Below are 22,171 nucleotides of genomic sequence, written 5' to 3'. Positions count from 1 at the left end.
GCACATGCAGTACTGGTACTGCCCCAGAGAAAGCAGTTTGCAGCATCACTGAGTGTTAACTCTTCTGCTGCTTCACCACACTGAACAGCTGGAGAGCAAGATGCTCAGCAGTTGGATGCTCGTGCCCTCATGTCCTCCCCATGTGCGGGTTGTCCAAGCATTTCTCAATCTGTCTGCTGTAGTTTTCACAGCATTTTCACTCCAGGCTTCTATCACTAAATGGACATGACAGTTTTGCTATCACCTGCTCTAAAAATTGAACTCAGCCTCCTTTTTGAGGTCAGACTGCACACAAATTTGTTAGTCACTGTATTCAAGCACAAGGCTTTGGGCAAGGATCACTTGTGCAGTGCATGTGAGCTGCACTCCTGTGCTTTCCTTTCCTGAACAGCCTCATGGCATGGTTTATCATTTATAAACCTCATAAATCCTTAAAATTAAGGCAATGCTGCTTTTTTTCCCCCCCACTTAGCTTCTGTATACCTGAGACACACTGAAACAGAGCAAAACAATCTGAAATGGATTTACAGTGAACTCTCTAGCAAGAAACTAGGAATGGTGGAGTTGCCTGTGGCTTGGGAACTGGAGCTGTTTCTCATCTAGGGGTTGGGAAAGCCAAGCTGCTGTCAACAAGGGATTAACCTGCAAAATGCTGTGAGATACAGAGTTTAACCTGGGACAAATTCATTACAGAGAGATAAAAGTCAGATCTGAAGAGCAAAGCAGGGCAAGGAGACAGCAAAGTCCAAAAGCAAGTAGTAAGCAGCACCTGCATCAGCAAGGGAACCACAGTCTTCGGTCTAGTGCTAATGCACTGAGGTCTTTCCTCAGCAAATTACAGTCCATCTGCTGAATTGAGATGAAAATGCACCCTGGAAGATGAGGAAATCCAAATCTCTCACTAAAAGGTACCCAAAATTTGCACGGGGAATGGTCCCTCCACTCTATCTTTAGGATCACAGCGATGTATCCAGACTCCAACTGCAAACACAACTTAAAGGCAAGGCCATCCTATGAGGTTCATGCACAGGCATGGATGCTTTCAACAGAGAAAGACTTGGAGGGAGACAGCAGATAACACACTGGGAGGTGGACTGATGTAAAACATTTTGCAGAGTGCTCTGCCAGCAAGGAAAACTGCAGGAAGAAAAGCAATGAATGCATTCCTCAGCAAGGAATCACTTGCTGCTTAAGCCAATAGACAGATGTGGTAGGGGTATGGGGAGCAGAGGGATTTTTCTGGCTTTGCTTTGTAAATAAATCTTGAGTCCAGAAGACATTTCCTCTGACCACTATATATATATACATGTAACTCTTTTAAGCCTGTTATCACATACCTGGCAAATTTGTCTGGTTGTTTATTGCTGTGAAAATAATGGCTTCCTCCTCCTGTTCCAGCACTCCCCCGCACCGCTGAACAAATCCTCTTTGCCCTGTCACTTCTCATCTGAGCAGTGACCCCTTGTCAGCAGCAAGCTTGTGTCCCTCTGGCACCTAACTTTCATTTAAGCTCTATTTCTCTTTCTTTTTTTCAGACAGACATGTGACTTACAAATTCCTTGGACACTACTGCTGATAATTCAAAGTCAGCTGCCTGCTGCTGCTGCAGCAGCTTTCTGGGGACAGAGAGAAGCCAGCCCCACAGTACCCCCATGCTGCCCAGAGATTAAATTGATGCTTTTACCCTCTGGAGCCAAAGCCATCATCCACTGGAGACTGAAGGGTCACTCACCACTACAGCACATAGAGGGATTTAGTTAACATGAATGGGAGTAGTTCAGCTAAATCTCACTGAATCATCATCATCCCTGAATGTTTCTGAGGAATTTAACCAGCACCCCTTGCAGCCTCTTGCTTTGTTTCAGTGTCTACAGAGCTAAGATGAGATTCTTGCTTAATCTTGCAGACAATACATTGCTGAGTTTTTAGTAATAGAGGATTACTGGCTGTGCACAAGAAAGAATTTTGCCTATAGCAACGGGATAAGGGAAAAAAAACCTCTGAGGAGCATTATCTCTGCAGAGAGAGTTATGTATTTGGCAACCTGCTCCCTACGTATTACAGCACTGCCACATGGGCTAGGGAAGGTTCACAGCTGTAGACACTGAACAGCATCTCTCAGCATTTCTGACTTGAGTCAACAGGTCAAAATGAAGATTTTTTTTTTTTTCAATGTGAGTAAAAACAAAATTTATGCAAAGAGGCAGAAGATGAAAACAATCAGCCTCCCCAAAACCCCACAAATCAAAACCAACCAACCCCCCCCCCCAAAACCAAACAAAACCCCCCACCCCAAACCCCACCAGACAAAACCCCTCAGGGCTCAGAGCCACATGAAAACTGTTTGAAGCTGGGACACCTTCCTCCCCTTTCAGATCAGCTTGAGCAAACCTAGAGCATAAAGGCTACACCAAAAGAGCCAAAAGGGACCCAAGCCCCTTCCCCAGGCTCAGGGCACTGTTTGCAAATGCAAACTTTCTTGCTGGAGGAGGAAGCATGGCAATCCCAGCGGCTGCAGTTCTGCTGACCTAAATATAGGACATGACCCAATACCTTGCCATAACTGTGTACAAAATTAAGCTGGTTTGTCTAAATAGAAGATATTAAGCTTGAACTTACATGATCATCTGAAGCATAAAGGACTTCCATTAGCCGATTGACAAGGTCATTGTTCTCTCCCCCATGCTCCTGGCAGAGAAGTTCAATCTCCCTTAATTTGCCAAAGTAGAAATCCCTTTCCTTCTCCACGCCTTCAAGTGCAATTTTTAACGAGTGTACCTGCATATAAACCAAGACGTGATGCATCAGCTGTGAGGTGCACTCCAGACAAAACAAGCCAGGCTACAATTATGCATGCCAGACAATCTGCAATACATGTTCAATTTGACAGCTTGAAATGAAGTCCACTCTTTGTTCTGAAGTGCTATAATGAGCCTTACACAACAGAGAAGAGTAAACCACGCTCCCCCACGACGCCTCTGGGGCACATCTTAACCTTGATCCTTGAAGGTCAGTTTTCTCAGTGCTCTTTTAGACTGAAACCCAAAGCAGCAGTTGAGGAATCAGGGCTACTTAAGACTTGTCTCCTATCCAAGCTGCCACAACTGTCATTAATGAAATCTTCAACTAAGTAGCATAATTTTACCTGGATTAACATGCAGTTGTTGGGAAGCATATTAGCCTGGAGAAGAGGAGGCTCAGGGGAGACTTTATTGCTCTCTACATCTACCTGAAGGGAGGTTTGTAGCCAGGAGGGGGTTGGTCTCTTCTCCCACACAACCAGAACAAGAGGACACAGTCTCAAGCTGCACCAGGGGAAGTTTAGGCTGGAGGTGAGGAGAAAGTTCTTCACAGAGAGAGTTGTTAGCTGTTGGAATGTGCTGCCCAGGGAGGTGGTGGAGTCACTATCCCTGGAGGTGTTCAAGAGGGGACTGGACATGGCACTTGGTGCCGTGGTTTAGTAGTCATGAGGTCTGTGGTGCCAGGTTGGACTTGATGATCTTTGAGGTCTTCTCCAGTCATACTGATTCTATGATTCTATGAACATCTTGCCTAAAACCATGTGGATCTAGCAGACAAGTTCAAAGGGAAATGGTCTAGTCAAGACCTAGTTAGTTGTACCACTGCTGTGCTGGGTTTTTCACCTCTCCTCCCTCCCCTCTTACCCCATCATTACACATCCACGTTTCAGCACTCAACCTGCTGCACCGTGGACTTTCTGCTCTGATTGACAGTGCTGTTCCTACCAAGAAATTCCTTCAAATCCCAAGTAGCTTTCTCTTGGCAGCTTGGTTCATGTGAGCCTTCAAACTACACTGTCAGACTCAATTTGATCACTAGCACTGCTGCAAAAATCATTTGTAGGCAGCACAGTTGCTAACGATTAGGCTTCTCACAACACCATGAGAGATGCTGCAAGATAATTTTATACACATATACTTAAAAACCAATAGTTTTGTGGGAGCACAACAGTTCAAGTGCTGCCCAACAGTGTATGCACACTCAAGATAATGTGCAAGTGGCTCTCAAATTTGGACAGCAGTGTAACAACCACCAGGAGTAATCACAGATGAAGCTGTCTGCAGGAAGCACACTGACCCCGATCACATCCACACTGCTGCCAAATTAGCCTTCACATCTCACAGCCTGCAATTATACAAATGATTTCCTGAGTGAACCATGCTAAATAAATTAAATCACATCAGACTGCATTTCAGCCAACAGATAAAAAGCAACAGAAAGTTCTGTGCTGCCAGTTGTACTGCAAGCTGGTTTGTTTCCTTCACTAGTACAAACAGCAGCAGAGTTCAAGGCTTTGAGCGCTTTGAACCCCCATCAGTTCATCTGTCCATAGCTGCTGAGCTAGCCCTGCCTTTATCTGACCTTTGATTGCACTCTCAGAGGTGTCAGGCAGCAAAACTGACCTGCAACCAGGGCAGGATCTCAGAGCATCTCATTCACATACTAACCCATTGTGACCAGATGCCCCAAGTGTGACACCCAGAAGCCTTCCCTCGCCAGTGTGAATCTATGACTGGTGCAGGGCTCAGCCACCCTAACATTAATTTACTCATTGAAGTAGGAACAGTGAAATGGAACAAGACTTCACAAGACTTCAGTCTACAGATGAAGACCTCACATTTAAGAACTATCTTCTGGATCTGCAGCAGCATTTTCCTTGAGAGCAATGCTTGCATCCAGACAGAACAAGAGCATAACTGCTTTCAAACCTCTTGCTCTCTGCTTGCCAGAGCTTGGGAAAACAACAAACTTCAGCTGAAACACTGGCAACTAATGGCTCAGACCATCCCTCCTCCTGACCTATTCACCATGGAGGCATTCTCCTGTTTTCATTCTAGCACATTAATTCCATTTTAAGAAATGGAATCATTAAACAGTGCATATGTGCCCCAAGCAAATTAACTGAAGTGCACAGCAAATGTTTTTACAAGCAAACCAGACAGACTTTTCTCCAGTCATACACCAACCCACCTGTGACATGTTCACTTGTTTTGCTTCAGATACTTAGCACATGTCCCTCCTATGACCATGCCAAAAGGCTCATCCTGTATGAGGAACTGTGCATATTAACTCCCATCCTCTGTTTCTGGAGCAGAAGCACCCCCCTGCCATCCGGTTAAGGGGTGCAGAAGCAGCACTTGTTACCAACTGCTCTTTTCCCTGTTGGCATGTTTTGGTGCTATGAATACTCACAGGACTGCAGAATCAGGCTGGAGACTAAGCACCCAGTGCAGCCATGCAGCCAGGATGGTGCTGTTTTCAGGAGCTCTGTGTGTGTGTACCCCTCAGTTTAGGAAGGAGGTTGACTTGCTGGAATGAGTCCAGAAAAGGGCAATGAAGTTGGTGAGGGGTTTGGAACACAGCCCTATGAGGAGAGGCTGAGGGAGCTGGGGCTGCTTAGCCTGGAGAGGAGGAGACTCAGGGGTGACCTTATTGCTCTCTACAACTACCTGAAGGGAGGTTGTAGCCAGGTGGGGGTTGGTCTCTTCTCCCAGGCAGCCAGCACCAGAACAAGAGGACACAGCCTCAGGCTGCACCAGGGGAGGTTTAGGCTGGATGTTAGGAAGAAGTTCTATGCAGAGAGAGTGATTGCCCATTGGAATGGGCTGCCTGGGGAGGTGGTGGAGTCACCATCATTGGAGGTGTTCAGGAGGAGACTTGATGGGGTGCTTGGTGCCATGGGTTAGTTGTTTAGGTGAGTTGGATTGGTTGATGGGTTGGACATGATGATCTTGAAGGTCTCTTCCAACCTGGTTTTATTCTATTCTATTCTATTCTACTACCATACAGTTAGCAGCTCCTGGGACCACTCTCCATGTGTAATGGCCCCTGGTCTGTGCTGTCTCCTCAGCTCCACTCAAACACCTTGGGATTGTGCTGGCTAGCACAGCAGGGATCACTTGAATATTGTAAAGCTCTGGATAAACAAGTTCCAGTACACAGTGAGACTCCTTGGAAGTGTTCAATTTACCAGCACAGAGGCAGGCAATCACTGAGAGCATTTTAAGAGAAACTTTAAGATTGTTGGAAGCTGTTAAACTAGCAAAGGTTATGGATGGGTTACAAATACACCTCTATGGTAAAATACAGTGCATGGACAGCCTCACTAACAATTTTCCACTACAAACTGCATCACAGTTCAGATGTTTCAACCTCCCTTAGCTGCCATCCATGAAAGGGATGAGAAAAGCAGAGTAATTTGGTATCCACAGACATCATTCAACATTTCTTACTCAGAAGTAAGACAGCAACCAAGTGAAAGTGGCTGCTGCCCTCATCTCCCTGGTTGCTGGAGAGTGGTAAAACATGGGCAATTTGGCTTTTTCAGCATGTTCAGACTGGGGTCAGAGAAGCCTGGCTCAGAGCTGCTTGCAGCACAGCTTTTTTTGGCTCATGTTATATGCCCAGGGTGCACAAGTAACCATTAGTGGGAAGTGCTAACGCTGCCAGCGTTATAAAAGCCTTCCAGACTATTCTGGCTAGAAAAGGTCTCTTCAAAGCTAGCTATTAAAGCACCAACTTTCCAAATCCTCAAAACTTCTCTTTGGTGATGGGGGAAATCATCAGCCTTCTCTCTGGGTTGTTTGTATATAAAGCTTAAGGTTTTCACACATGGAACGTGCTAGGCATGCATTAGCAGCGGATGTGAGAGCGACTGTCTATTTTAGTCAAGATCAAATGGTTTTATGCTGCTTAGATCTCAACCAACTCTTCCTCCTGAAGCAAACACATTCTGACTTCTGGGTACAGATGTCATGGTTTAAGTTGCACTGATGATGCTTGAACTCCACTCTGACATTAGAATAGAACAGAACAGACCAGGCCAGACCAGGTTGGAAGAGACTTTCAAGATCATCGCGTCCAACCCATCTTCCAACACCATCTAATCAACTAAACCATGGCACCAAGCACCCCATCAAGTCTCCTCCTGAGCACCTCCAATGATGGCAACCTCCCCAGGCAGCCCATTCCAATGGGCAATCACTCTTTCTACGAAGAACTTCTTCCTAACATCCAGCCTAAACTTCCCCTGGTACAGCCTGAGACTGTGTCCTCTTGTTCTGGTGCTGGCTGCCTGGGAGAAGAGACCAACCTCTGCCTGGCTACAACCTCCCTTCAGGTAGTTGTAGAAAGCAATAAGGTCTCCCCTGAGCCTCCTCTTCTCCAGGTTAAGCAGCCCCAGCTCCCTCAGCCTCTCCTCATAGGGCTTGTGCTCCAAACCCTCACCAACTTCATTGCCCTTCTCTGGACACCTTCCAGTAAGTCAAAAAGAATGTGAAAGATTCCATGAAAGTCACACACATCCCTTCCTTGTACAACATGGAAGAACTTCACTATTACAGCAACAACCAACAGCCCAGGGACCTCTCAGCTGGTGGACCTTACTGTGCCCTGGGCTGCTCAGAATCACATCCTGCATCTGCAGCATACCAAGTGTGGGCTGTGGCTATCCATCCACCACCTTTAAGCGCATAACAGTGACCAAGAATTTGCAAACAGCGCCCCAACAAACTGAAATCTTTGTTGTTGAGGTCACTGAAAGCCTGAAACCAAAATGCCCTTAACTGTGGAAAATGATACTTGATCCAGAATAATGATGCCTTCCTGAGCACAGCTGCCAGCCAGCTCAGACTGTAAAATAGGTTTTTCCTTTCCATTTTCCCTCATCCAGGACAAACAAGGATCAGGCCTCAACTACTACCTGAACAACAACAACTACTTGAAGGGAGGTAGTAGCCAGGAGGGGGTTGGTCTCTTCTCCCAGGCAATCAGCACCAGAACAAGAGGACACAGTCTCAAGCTATGCCAGGGGAAGTTTAGGCTGAAAGTGAGGAGAAAGTTCTTCACAGAAAGAGTTACTGGCATTGAAATGTGCTGCCCAGGGAGGTGGTGGAGTCACCGTCCCTGGGGGTGTTCAAGAGGGGATTGGACGTGGCACTTGGAGCCATGGTTTAGTAGTCATGAGGTGTTGGGTGACAGGCTGGACTTGATCTTTGAGGTCTTTTTCAACCTTATTGATTCTATGTAAGATTTACACTACTGGCATTTACACCTCTCTGCCAGCACAGTCTTGAGCCAGCTGCAGGTATTGATCAGTGTCTAGTGCAGAGACACTTGCATGCCCAGGAACAACAGCATGGAGTAAAGCTCCATTACATAAACGAAAATGAAGCCATTACATTCCCAACATTAAAGACATTCTGAAGCATTACAGTGCAGATCACTATAAATAACTAAGAATTCTCACAAAGGTAGATGAGATTTTTGAATTAAAAAGGCATACTACCCTCTTAACACCTTCTTTCCAGACAGCAGAGCTGGGTTTGACTGCAGCTGCAAATCCTTAACACCTCAGTATCCCAAGCAGGCCTTTTATCTCCACAGCAGCAAATGAAAATGATTTACTTCACATTTGTAATACACAAGAGCAAAGTGAAATCAAAACCAAAACACCATTTCCATGCCTAATAAGATTATGGTACTTCAGCAAGACTTACCTGTCATTCTAAGGTCCCCTTTTACAGGCACTGGCAAACACCAGACTTCTGACAGATGTTATTTGTAACAATAAATCACCTTTTTTTCCCCCCCTCTCTTCCCCCCTCAGCTGAGCTACCTCAATCTTTTAGAGAGCATCATTCAACAGAGGACAATATTAGATTTCATGCCTGCCTGTGACAATGAAAGCATCTAATTTTATGCCTAAAGCAAATTTACCTGTTCACTGAGCTGTATGACTTGGGTTTCCAAATCTTTATCTGATTTAGATGCTGAGCTGCTTGGGGCAGCTTTTTTTGCTGAAGATGGGCGAGAAGGTGTTGATCCTGGTTTGGAAGCTGGACTGGATTTAGCAGCACCTGAAAAACACAATTGAAAACCCCAACATTCAACATTTCCCTTCACTATAAATCCATTCCTATTAACCTGGCACTGAAACAGAAGTGTTTGCTTTGCAGAGAGCCATCCTCTCTTGCTTCAAGGTGACACTGGGGGCAATTTCAGCGCTGCTATGCAGTGGGAAAAGAAACAAACCACAGTTCTTAGCAGTTTGAGTTTGCTACCAGAGTAAAGTAACCCTGAAATTAAAATAAATAGACCAAGACTGTAACATTCCCTTAGCTCTCAGCAGCTTTCAGCTTTAAAATATATGCCATCAACAGACCATTCCCCCAGCCCAATATTTAGTGTACAAACCTATCTGCAGTTTCCTTGGAGAGAAAGGAAATTGAACTCAAGATTGAAATCAAGTCAGACTCTTCCCTCATTTTCACAGGTAAACCACCCTTGAGACAAGGGCATTGGAATTCAGGTGGAGCATGCAGAAACCCAACCCGTGGGTGAACTCACGGTTGCCATAGTGACCAAGAGATGAGTCTTGATCTCCTTAGGTTTTGCTATTTGTTCTTAATTACTTGCACTGTAAATCTGTCAGAACACAGAGCAACATCTCTACCACTAGAAGCGAGAGGGACTCATTCACAAGGCCTGAGGCACACCAATGCCCAAGCAGAGGAATGTTTGCGTGGAAGGGTTTGCAGTACCCTCCTAAAAACCTCCCAGACAGCAGCACACACCTTGCTCTGCCTCTCCATTCTTCATGCTCAGCTCTTTTATTCAGTAGCTCAACCCCAGAACATGTGTGCCTGCCTCACAGCTGTTCACTGTGCTCTGACTCAGTCTTTTCCTGCCAACTAGGAATACACGCAGCGGACAAACACCTGGTACCAAAATTGCTTGGGTTAAGGAGCCAGAAGTCCAGCCCTCTCTCCCATCCATTCTATTTGATTTATTAAGCAGACACATGAATCACAAGTCCTGCTTTGCAGCACCCATGTTATCACTCTTCCTCACAGAAAGGAAAGCACAGGTGTCCTGGCATGCTGATGGGACTCTGGGGCCATCCTCCACCATCAAATGCTGCTGACTGTGAAAGCCTGAGCCATACCAGGTGAAAGAGAAAGCCTGAATCCAGCAAGCACCCAGCTGCGTTGACAAATTCCAGAGGGATTTGCCCCAGCTTTCTCAGCAGCCAGCTTCCACTCTACACCTCACCAGCTGCTCCTCCCATAAGATGATTTGATTTATGAACACTGCAGAATTGTTTTGAGTTGTCATTTCCACAACACAGCCCCAGACGGCACTTGCCTATTCATTGTAAACCCACTGCTTTACAAAGTGGTCCTAGGAAGGAATCACAAAGCAGGCAGGGAAAGGCAGAAGGAAGAAAAAGATGGCTCATGAGGCTGCCCATATGTCCAAACCCTGGAGCTCACATGGTCTCTGACCTAGAACTGCATGGAGTGATCCCTTGGAGGAGCTGAAAAGCAAATGGGAAAGCAGAACAGCAATGGGTTACTTAATCAGGCTAGCTTAGGCTTTTCTGCTTTAGTCACAGACCTCCCTAACAGTCATCTCCTCCTCCCTCTAAGGCTAACTCTGTATTAACTGGGTCACCTAATGCCAACAGAACATAAACAACTTGGTGAATCAGTTGACTTGTGTAAGCATTTTTGTGCAAGATGTCCACTCTCTTTTTCTACGCTTCTCAAAACGAGGCAGACAAGGGGGGGGGGAATTTAATTAGCCACTCCAGTGCAATAATTTCCATGTCTAAACCCTTACAATTGCACAAAGTCACCTCTAGCAGATCACAGATGGCAGCACACAAACTTGCTGAAGTTGTGTGCATCCCTGAAATGAAATTCTTTTCCCATCATACTCCCATCACCACAGAACAAACAGTTGGTTGAAGAACATTAGAAATGCAAAGCCATTTTTTGCTGGCATTTCTTTCTTTAGACAATTTAATGATTTCAAGCCCCCTGCCTTCAGGACAGATTTTTTTCCAGGTTCAGTCCACATTTTGGATACCTAAAAATCAGCTGCTTAAAAGGAGCATTTGTTAAGGTGCTCTCAAAGCCAGGAGAGTAATTTTTATTTGGATTAGCAGATATATAAAACTGGTGTCAAAACATGCAAGATACAGACGAATTCATCACTTTGACATTGATTTAACAAATAACTGTATCATGTGCAACTGCAAAAAGGTACCCATACAAAAATGAAGAGAAAATATGGGGTATACTAAACCAAGGAATCAATGTTGGTTAATTTCTTATGGTACCCCATGCCTGCAAGAAGTAGTTCAGGGTACTGACTGAGAATTAAATTGCTCTAAAACAAGATAGGAAACCTTGGCTGGTCAGCACGGTTCTCCCCCTGCACAAGCCACCCTTCTACTTGAAGGCAGAACTTGGCTTCCCCTTGGTAATGAGCACCTGCACACAAGCACATGAGAAGCTGTTCAGCTTTTCTAGGGCAGCACCCCCAGGCTATTATTTCACCATTTCTCCTTGGAGGTCATGGTACAAGAGTTGTGTGAGCCACACTGTGCAGCCACGTCACACTGCTGCTCCCTTTCACACTCAATAGCCCTGGGAAGTGAGCTGGCTCTTTGTAGCTCAGGGTACTGACCTCAGAGAGCCAAACCATTAAGCACACAGGTCTTTCTGACCTGCAGAGAGATGAGAACAGGGCAAGCACAAACATTTAATCCTCAGGTATTCTCTGATTTGATGCTGAGCAAACCCACACCATCACTGTCCGCAGAGGGCTGCGGAGCACCCAACCCACCAGGCATTACCTTCTGTCCTCCTTTGAAACCAACAAAGCCTTTTGAATTTCTACAGCAAAGCATTACTAAGCTTTATGAAGTCCAGACAAATCAAAAGAAATTGACTTCTGCTCTGTTTCTCAAGATCAGCTCTTAAATGAACACGATACTCCAATTTCAGCAGCAGATAAAAACCAGCTAAACGACCTGAGCACTTCAGACAGTATCAGAGACAGCTGGAGAGAACTTAATTGCAACAGAGAATGCCTAGGGATTTCCAATTTAAAATTTCCTGGAGAAAGAAACAAGAAAAATAAAACACACATTACTGCACATTTGTTCTGAAACATCAGGTTGAGAGTCTGCTCAGAGGGAAGCCTCCCATTCCAGCAGGAGCTTAATTTCATCCAAGAATGAAAGGATGCTGCTCGATAGAGACTTGAGACAGACAGGTATCTAAATGGAGCTGGAAGATCCTGATAGACTTCATGACTTTGCTATTGAGCACCACAATGGCTTTGCAGTCAATTAGTGCAAGTGGGGAGTCACTCCTAATGCAGTGCTCAGATGGGCTACACATATAATCCAAGCAGTTCAAAATAGTATCATAGTATCAGTCAGGGTTGGAAGGGACCACAAGCATCATCTAGTTCCAATCCCCCTGCCATGGGCAGGGACACCTCATACTAGATCAGGCTGGCCAGAGCCTCATCCAGCCTGGGCTTAAACACCTCCAGGGATGGGGCCCCAACCACCTCCCTGGACAACCCATTCCAGGGCTTCACCACTCTCATGGGGAAGAACTTCCTCCTCACCTCCAGCCTGAATCTCCCCACCTCCAGCTTCATTCCATTCCCCCATGTCCCATCACTACCTGAGATCCTGAGAAGTCCCTCCCCAGCCTTCTTGTAGGCCCCCTTCAGATACTGGAAGGCCAGAATAGACTAGACCAGACTAGAGTGATTGGCAATTGGAATGTGCTGCCCAGGGAGGTGGTGGAGTCACCTTCATTGGAGGTGTTTAGGAAGAGACTGGATGGGGTGCTTGGTGCCATGGGGATGCATCCATCCTTAGACCTCAGCACCTGGCTCTAAGTGATGCTGCTTTGAGCAGAAGGGCTGGAATGGATAACCTCAGAGGTGCCTTCCCACCTCCACTGTTCTGTGAGAACTTGCTACAGAATGCTCTGATTTTAGGTCAATGCAGGGCCCAGTTAGTAGAGTGCTTTGTAACAGTACTACAGCTGCTTCACTTAGCACCTGGATGCCTTTTTGTACCTGCCCATGTAACACTAGCAGAGATGGGAAAAATAAATCCACAGTTGAAAGAAATTATTTTGTTCTTGTACTGAAGTTAGATGAACCAGCTTTGGAATGCATTATGAGTTTCTGTCTGCTGCTCCAGAAGCAATGACTAGTCACTCCATAATTAAATCTGTCCCTCTCAGTTGCAGCTTCACTATTCCTCTTACATACATTTTACAAACAGATGTACACTTCTCTGATTTTCAACAGCAGGTTTGGGATACAACAAAGCTGGGCTGTGATTTCCATGTCACTTGACATCACTGGCACAGCCTTGCAGACAAGAGACCTATTTAAGGTTTAGAGGCAAATCCTGGGAGCTGTATGAGTAATTAGTACACCATTAAATATTGATGTAAAACTCCAAGAAAGAGTGTAGATAGATGAGGATGGTGTGGAGAGCAGTGGAAGCCTTGAGCAAGCAATGAGAGTTGGCCGCCTCCATGACCACTGCTCCAGGGGAATCTGGGAATCCCTTGTGAATTCTTCAGTCAAGTTAAAGGATTTTATGAAATGAAATGCATATTCCTGATTCATGCCACAGAAGAAAAAACAAACTCACCAAGAGGCTACAAAGCTGGCAATTTCTTCCCAAGAAAAACTCTCCACCCACAAATGAGTGAGGACAATAGCTGAATTAATATTCTGAATTAATACTCACACCCCTTTGTGGCTCCAGCTACACTGGGATGCAAGAAACTGCTCAATTTGGGGGTGCTTATTGGCTTAAGTGTTGACAAATGATGCTTAATGAGAATGAGCTGACCTCAGACAAAGCCTGACTTGCCTTTCAGCATCCCAACACGCTGTGGTGCAGTCATCCAATTAGCTTGGGGTGCTAACTTCTGGGTGGGTGGACTCCTCTATCCTCTCAGCTCTCCATACCCCCACTGCTGCTGCTGAGCTCTACACTGATCATCACTACCAGACAGGTGGCCAAGAGAAGTGTGCACAAATACTTGAAACTGAAGCACCTTTTACAAATTTCAACAGAGCAACCCACAGGAGAACATGCACCAGAGTCTACTTGTCAGGTGAGAAGGTTTTGTTGATGGCATAACTCCTCTTTAACAGAAGGTGATTTGAGAGATGGAACCAATCACAACCTTTTCTCCATCATAAATGAGGACTTCTCTTCAGGCTTTAAATAACCAAACATTTTAATGGCAACTATTGATTGTTGTCAGCTGAAACTCCTATTCTCTCTGCTTCAAGGATGCAAGCCTTTGTCTTCAAGAGATGAAACCACTCCACACAGGCTTAACAGAAGAATACAATTCACAATCTGAAGTGAGCTTTAAAACCCTGCAGCTTCTAAAATCCAGCTGCTTAGCTACAAGGAGAAAGCAGCCTCCAAAGGAAGATCTGAGAGAAAATGTGAAGAAATGCATCTTGAAACAGGAAAGGTCACACAAAGATTTGAGCAACAGACTTTCAAACCACACCCAGAGCACACTGGAAATTCAGACAGCAGTTTTCACTACTGGCTTTTTAAAACAGAGTCTTCTTTCTAGAGAAAGGGCCCTGGCTCCTGCACTGTGCTGCTTTGAGAGCTAAATTCTTGAGCTCAGTGGGTTTTAAAAATTAAATCCTCCCCCCCTGCTGGCAGAGGAGGTGTGCCTTTATTAAGGCTGAGCCACTTTCCTCTCTACCTCCCAAGCCCACACTGTCACTGCACATGCTGTTCCTGTCAGCTAGTACAATTCCTTGGCCTCGTGTGAACTAGGCACTAAAACCACTTCCAGTTGGTTGCCCTGTGGCTCTTCCCATCCCCAGCATTACCCTGGAGCACCACACCACCAGCAGCAGAGGAGGCCACCACCAGTACTTGGAAGAACAAGGGGGCATGGTTTGGTGGGAAGCAAAGCAACAAAAGGCAAGCAGCATTAGGCATTCTGCAGTCCCCCAGGAACCCTAATCATATCACTGGCTGCTAAAATAAAGCCTGGTTTTGTTGAGGGGTTTTTTTCTTTCATCCCTCAATGTTAATTTCCAGCACACATCTGCCACAGCAGGATATACCATTGCCCTACAGAAAATCGGTATTTTTCCTTACATAATTGGCTGTTTGATGGCATGCACACGATATATAAAGCATTCATGCACAAACAGTTCATTCTGCCCTGCTTATTTTCCCTGTCATAGCAGGAGTATTTTTAGCTCTCATGTGATCCTCCAGTATTTTCCAGCTCTGCTTTAGTCATCCTGCTCTCACTGAGTATTTCAAGCTAGACTCTCTAGCAGCCTGCAGCTCTAAGAACCTCTCTCACGTTTAGCTTCCATGTAAATAATGGATTTTATTAAGCTGCCTTTTACCCATGCATTTCTGACACCCCACGCCCATACACAAGGCAGTGCTCCGTGGATTTGCTCAGACACAAGAGGAATTGTTACATAAGACACTAAGCTCAAACCCTGACAACCTGATCACCAGTTTCAATTTGATCAGATGGAGCTTTTGCTGCTGTTTTCCAGAGGGAGCATTAGAATTGGCACAGACAACAATGCCCTAATATCTTAATCCTGTACCACAATTTTGCCTCTACATCTGCAGGCTGTTTACCTCTGTATTAAGAGAGGAGCAGAGGCTGTAGGAGATCGAAAGGCAGCTCAGGGCTGGCAGATGGCATTAGATTTAAAAGCAGCTGTGGTGCCTTCAGCAGAGAGCCTGCAGCGGTGGTCTGTGCCGCTGGCTCTGCTCCCCCAAGGATGGAAACATCCTGGTTCCCCGAGCAGGGAGCTGCCTTTACCTGGCAAATCCTTGCTCCTATTGCTTCTAGAAGCAGCCTCTGGCACGTGTCACCAAAGCCATCCACCCACTGCCCAGCAGCAAATCGGCTCTGTCCCTGAAGGAAGGGACGAGGCAGGGCGAGGGCGGCACAGCAGCTTAGTTGCAGGCACCTATTTACGCTTCCATTTCCGAGCGGCATTATCCTTGACCTGCGCTGACTCCTTGGATAGCCTTTGGAAGGGGTAGGAGCTGTGGCTGCTGGCCTACTCCCTGATTTATGCCAAGCCTGGGTGCATTTGCAGATTTCTCAAGCTTTGGGTTGTTCTCAAAGCATTTTACAGAATGAACCAGACCTTTGAGATCATCAAGACCAACTTATCACCCAGCACCATCTAATCAACTAAACCACGGCACCAAGTGCCTCATCCAGGCTCTTTTTAAACACCTCCAGTGATGGTGACTCCACCACCTTCCTGGGCAGCACATTCCAATGGCCAATCTCTCTTTCTGGGAAGAACTTCTTCCTAACACCTCCCCTGTCACAGCTTGAGACTGTGTCCTCTTGTTCTGATGCTGGTTGCCTGGGAGAAGAGACCAACCCCCTCCTGGCTGCAACCACCCTTCAGGCAGCTGTAGAGTACCCACATCTGCTTGGTCCTGACACTAAACACCACATACATTTAGGTATGTCCACTGCACACTGCTTCAAAACTCTTGGATTCTGTGGAAAGATCTTCTGTGCTCTTTGTTTCCTCTCAGTATTCCTTCTTTTGTTTCATTCATCAACCAAAAGAAGGCAACAGCAGGATTTCAAAGCTTCAGTGTTAAAGCAGAGCAAATGACACAAATTAAAACTGACATTAAAAAAGAAGAGAATGTGCAAACCCCAGGCAAGCTACTGTGGCAAACTGCTACAGAGGCTGGCAAATGCTTGCTGCATGGGTGTAAGAGGTTACAGCATCAAGCAGCCCACAATGGTTACTGCTCCCACAGCAAAGTCACTCCAAGTACAACTGTGCCCAGAACCTCAGCCACTTCAGCCAAGACCCAGGGAAGTAAAACAACAAAATATTCCACACAGAAGTCAGAGCAGTTTAAACTGTGCCATCTGATACTGTTCTTACTCATGGGCATGTATTCCCTCTTTCAGTTTGTAACCTAAGGGAAAATGAAGCTTCAGATGGAGTGGAGAACTCTTAACCTGCTGCAGGAAAACTTCTGAGATCTTCTCTTTTTTGCCCTTTTTGTATACATGGCTAAATTTGTTTTGCTTCCATGAGCATATTATGGTTCCTGTAATACCTGTAATGAATACTCCTTCATGTCCAGCTAAGTATGCACATGACAGAAGCATATCTTTCATGGTGATTTCCCAATTACCCAGGACTTGCTTCCACATCATCCCAATTTACTCCCAAATGGCAAGAGATGAGGCCCATCCAGATGCATATGGCGCTCCTCTCAGTGTCTTTTATCAACAGGCACCCAGCAAAGGGCTCTGTCATGGGTTGAGTCAACTCTGCTGCTGTTTTTCATGCCATGCTGCAGTTAGCCCTTGCTAACATTACAGGCTCCCATCCTTTCAAGCAACCAGGATACATGATACGGTGAGGGGAGGCACAAAGGCACAATACATCAGTGAAAAGCAAGCATGGTCACCCAGAAACTGAATACACCTACAAATGATTGACAACTAATGAACCAGTCCTGTTCTAAAACGCAAGCAACAGCAAAAGGTAGAACTCTCATTTCACCTAGTATCCTGTATTGTCTAAAAGCCCCTTCTCAGCTCAACAGAACTTAAACTATCATAGTAGTATCATAGTATCAGTCAGGGTTGGAAGGGACCACAAGGAGCATCTAGTTCCAACCCCCCTGCCATGGGCAGGGACACCCCACACTAGATCAGGCTGGCCAGAGCCTCATCCAGCCTGGGCTTAAACACCTCCAGGGACAGCACCCCAACCACCTCCCTGGACAACCCATTCCAGGGCTTCACCATTCTCATGGTGAAGAACCTCCTCCTCACCTCCAGTCTGAATCTCCCCACCTCCAGCTTCATTCCATTCCCCCTAGTCCTATCACTACCTGATATCCTAAGAAGTCCCTCTAGTGTGCTGTCTCATACCTCTGGACAATACTGAAGCTACTAATGAAGGAAGCTTTCCCAGAAAAAGCTAACTCTCACCACAGGATCTTACAAAACCCATCCCATGATCTCAGTTGTCCTGTTCCACACTAGGGCTGGGAAGGCACCAGACATGCTCATCATACAGCCAGAATGTGACACAAGATCCCTGCATCATCCTCCATACCAGCTAGCTAGTTCCACTCCAGCAGCTATTCTATTTCTCTAGGATTGTCACCTTCACAGATTTAATTTGGATGACTCATTTGTGACTTTGGTAAAAACAGACTGTCTGCAAGAAGAATTAACAAGTCTAGTAATGTCTGTATTTAATAAAGATGCCTTCTTCCAGTTTCCCAACTGGCTAACATCATGACATTAGCACTTGGGTTCTTTTTGTTTTCCAAGTGAGTGCAAGACATCACATGGGAAATTACAGCATAGCAGGCCCTGAAATTCAGAAGCTCGGACACGAGATGGTGCAAACCAATGATGTAAACAAGCTTCAAAAGCCCAGAGCAGCACTGCCCTGCTATTAGGTGCTCAATTTCCTGGAAACACTAATGAGCTGAAGGCAGCTGGCCAAGTATGCCCCACTGACGTCAGAAGTGATCAGAGCAGAACGCTCAAATCCGAGCTGGATTCGAGAGCGTAAGCCAGCCTAAAGCTGAGGTTGCCTCATACCTGGTCCTTTGCCAGCACTGGTGCATGTCTGAGCCCATGAGAAGACAGGTCACGGATTTAAGCCAGCTGAAAATTAACTGTTTTGAGGAAGGGGTGAGCATGAATAAGAGATACCCAGGATGAACCAAGAGGGAATTAGGTGTGCCTATGAGAAGACAAAATAACGGCCCACCCACGTGAGGAAGTAATGTTAAACTGGTATTGCTGTAAGATGGATCACAGTTTATACTTGTCTTCAGAGACTGAATTCTTGAAGGTCCAAAATACCTGCAGTTGGAGAGTTTGCATGGTGAGACTTCTTAGGCAGGTTGAAGATCTGTTCACCAGGATCTGGCGGGGGAATCGCGTCCTGGCCTTGTCGAGCTTCCACAGGATCGTATTCCTTCCCATCATAGTTAGCATCAAAGAACTTTTTGAACCATTGAATGAAATCTAAGTTGTCCTGGAAGCGCCCTTTGACCAGTTTTTCCACGGGAATTACCTGAAAGGTAAGAATAAAGGCTCAATAACATATCACGGCCAGGTTAAAGTATTGTTTCCTTCCTACAAGAAAGGGAATTATGATGGATTTGTCAGCACACCTAAGAAAGAAGAAGGACATTGAGACATTTGAATGTGTCCAGAGAAGGGCAACAAGGCTGGGGAGAGGCCTTGAGCACAAGCCCTACAAGGAGAGGCTGAGGGAGCTGTGGTTGTTTAGCCTGGAGAAGAGGAGGCTCAGGGGAGACCTCATTGCTGTCTACAACTACCTGAAGGGAGGTTGTAGCCAGGTGGGGGTTGGTCTCCTCTCCCAGGCAACCAGCACCAGAACAAGAGGACACATGCTCAAGCTGCACCAGGGGAAGTTTAGGCTGGAGGTGAGGAGAAAGTTCTTCCCAGAGAGAGTTGTTAGCCATTGGAATGTGCTGCCCAGGGAGGTGGTGGAGTTCAGGAGGGGATTGGACGTGGCACTTGGTGCCAGGGTTTAGTAGACACGAGGTCTGTGGTGCCAGGTTGGACTTCATGATCTTTGAGGTCTTTTCTAACCTTATGGATTCTATGAAATAAACCCAAAATATAGAGCCAGCCTTTGAAGTGGCTACATAGTGGGTGTCTGTAAGCCTTCATAAGAGCTCTTCAATAGAGTTACTCCTTCCTTTCTGCAGCGAGAGCCACGATGAGTGAAGCTGTTCTAGGAATAACACCATATGCAGGTAACTAAAGATTTACACTTGGCGAAATGAACAACTCTTCAAAAGGTACAGGCAGGAGTTTCCTGCTCTCTGCTCTACTTTGAACTACAAAAAACCCCCAACAAACCACAAACCCAAACCAGCAGCTTTTCCAAGACATGCTTAAAGTTCAACCCAGCCTACATTTCGGTAGTACAAACTGACTCTGAGGTTTTAACCCTCTAATTTTTTCTGCTCCATATATAGCTATACATAGAACAATTTGCAGACATGAAGTTGACTAAAATACCTCAGAAGTTTTAGTAAACCAGAAGAAAGGCTATGAGGATGTCTCCACACTCCTATCCTGCAAAAATTTTCCACAGAAATGAAACCTCCAGAAGGTGTCTGGGGCCAACATTGAAGGGCTTAAGCTTCCCAGACACTATGGGCAGACAAGGAATACAACTGCAGACGAAGAGTTGTCCTGTCTTAATTCCTGCAGCTGATTAAAGACCCAAGTTAAATGGATCCTAATGCCTCCTAAAGGCATCCAATTTTCAGCTGGAAAAAGGGTACCTAAAAACCATTGCAATTTTCCTTTCTTCTTCAAGGTTAAGCCAACTTTACAGCATTTTATGAGTCTATGATAGTGCTGTGAGGATTAACCTAGCAATCTGCACGTCCTTTCAGGTTGCTCCATTTATATCTTAACTCTAAATTGAGAAGTTAGAGTAGGTTTGCTCCCTGCAAAAAAAAAAACTGACCATGGTAACTTTATTAGGCTTTCCAATGTCTCAGTAGTAAATCACACTGTAAACAGAAGCACCCACAACATTTCAGGAAAGAGGAAGGGTTTTGCAGTGCTTTATAAAGGTCTTCGGAGCCTCTCTGTTAAGGCTGTATAAATCTCAGAATAAGGCCACATAAAAGCCTTAAAATGGCATAGGAGTAGTGCATCTGTGTAAGACTACAAGGACAGCCACCTAACTTCCATTATTCATTTTTCTCAGCACAGTAATTGAATTGCTTGAGTCCATCAAACTCTCACGTTCAAGCACAAATCAATACTTCACGGTTGAAGAAGCCACTTCCATCCTGAACTCTACAAGATCACATGTGCTGCCCAGCCTCTTGAATCACTGGGTAAATTATTCCACCTCTTGAATAATTTGTATTTCTTAAACCCTGTTTTGGACAAGAAACATGGAATACTTATAAGAGCATACTTACATCTAGCTGGAAATTCAGGTTATCAGTAATTTTACTGTCTCTAAGGCTCACAGATGGTAAGGAATTTCCAACACATGGTATGTTATCAAAAGGGTCTCTGATATTAAGGCATAATGAGTTAGGCCATGCAATTCCTCAGTGGACACATGGACTCAATTTTCAGTTTGTACCTAAAGAGAGCATGTCAAATTTCTTCCTTTGTACCTAAACACCCTTTTCAGATTATGAAAGGGCAAGAACATCTTCACATACAACTTGTCACTCCAGTTCTCAGCCCAAGAGCTGAAAAAGTGGACTTTATAAAGATTCTGGAGTTTTGTTCCCCTTACTCACTGTTTTTATCCAGTTCATACAACTTTCAGAAGCTGTAGTGATGGAGAAACAAGTACAGAATGCCTACCTTATCCACATTCATTCTTTTAAATGATGCCTGCAGGAGTTTGAAGTTGTGAATGTATTCATGCTCCAACTTTGCTTGAAACTTTACTTTCTTCAAGCTAATGCACCCTGGAAACAACATGTCCATGAACTGGCAGTAAGCTGCTCCTATAACAAGAGGAAAAATAGTTATGAAATAATAAGTATCAGACTTTCCAAGGACACCTTGTGCTTAGCTATTTGCAACCAGGTTTGATGCGATTAGGAATCAAACTAAAATAGTCCCTGAAGGAAAAGGAGCCTCCTGGCAAGTTAAAAACATCAGATGACAAATTTCCACCTTCTTGTAGAAAGCTCTGTAAAAGCTCTGTTCAAAACTCATCCTCAGCAGAAGTACTGGCAGCTTTGAGGCAAGAGAAAAGCAGGGATGTAGAGATAGTGCATGGCTTGACTCCACTCATTGCTATTGAATTCAATGCAAAAGGATTATTATGCAATCATTTCATGTTATAAATTGAATTTGTTCCTAACTCTGTCCTTTCATCCTCCCCATACCCCAGTTATAAGCTTTACTCTGATATGGCAGTAATTGCCTGGAGGCCTCGAAAATGCACTGCACAACCTTTCATCTAGATGCTTTTAGAAAACTAGAAGCCCAAAGTGTTCACAGGAGAGTTTTCTCCTTCTGCTGGTAGCACAAATTCCATCTGCATGCCTTCAGATAGAGTCTTGCAAGCTTTAAGACTCTTGTTATGGTACTTCCTTGTGTTTTCTTCCCATCCTGCTGGCAGGAGTTTCTGTGCCTTTGCCAGCCAGGAGGTGGTCCTGGGCCTGCACAGCACTGGAGGGCAGAAAGCGCTGGACTGCATCCGCGTGACAGCACGAACCTGGTCTCCGATACATCGAAGCTGGCTGCCAGGCTGCTTC

At 45.4% G+C, this 22,171-nt stretch overlaps 1 protein-coding gene across 4 annotated transcripts in view; it reads right to left on the bottom strand.

The window, feature by feature from the left end:
* Positions 1-22,171, bottom strand: part of MAPRE2 (microtubule associated protein RP/EB family member 2) — a 97,759-nt gene that overhangs the window by 2,529 nt on the left and 73,059 nt on the right. For all 4 annotated transcript variants that reach the window (XM_068158788.1, XM_068158786.1, XM_068158787.1 and 1 more), the window contains 4 exons: positions 21,267-21,412; positions 18,750-18,963; positions 8,740-8,879; positions 2,620-2,778 (listed from right to left, as the gene is read on the bottom strand). In XM_068158788.1, the coding sequence (XP_068014889.1) occupies positions 2,620-2,778; positions 8,740-8,879; positions 18,750-18,963; positions 21,267-21,412 (659 nt within the window). The remainder of the gene's footprint in view (positions 1-2,619; positions 2,779-8,739; positions 8,880-18,749; positions 18,964-21,266; positions 21,413-22,171) is intronic.

Source organism: Melanerpes formicivorus, unplaced genomic scaffold (genome assembly GCF_026170545.1).
Source record: "Melanerpes formicivorus ecotype bairdi unplaced genomic scaffold, bMelFor1.0.p_v2 SCAF_42, whole genome shotgun sequence".
Taxonomy (NCBI): Eukaryota; Metazoa; Chordata; class Aves; order Piciformes; family Picidae; genus Melanerpes; species Melanerpes formicivorus.
Note: the sequence above shows the minus strand (reverse complement) of the source record. Positions and strands in the feature narration are given on the sequence as shown.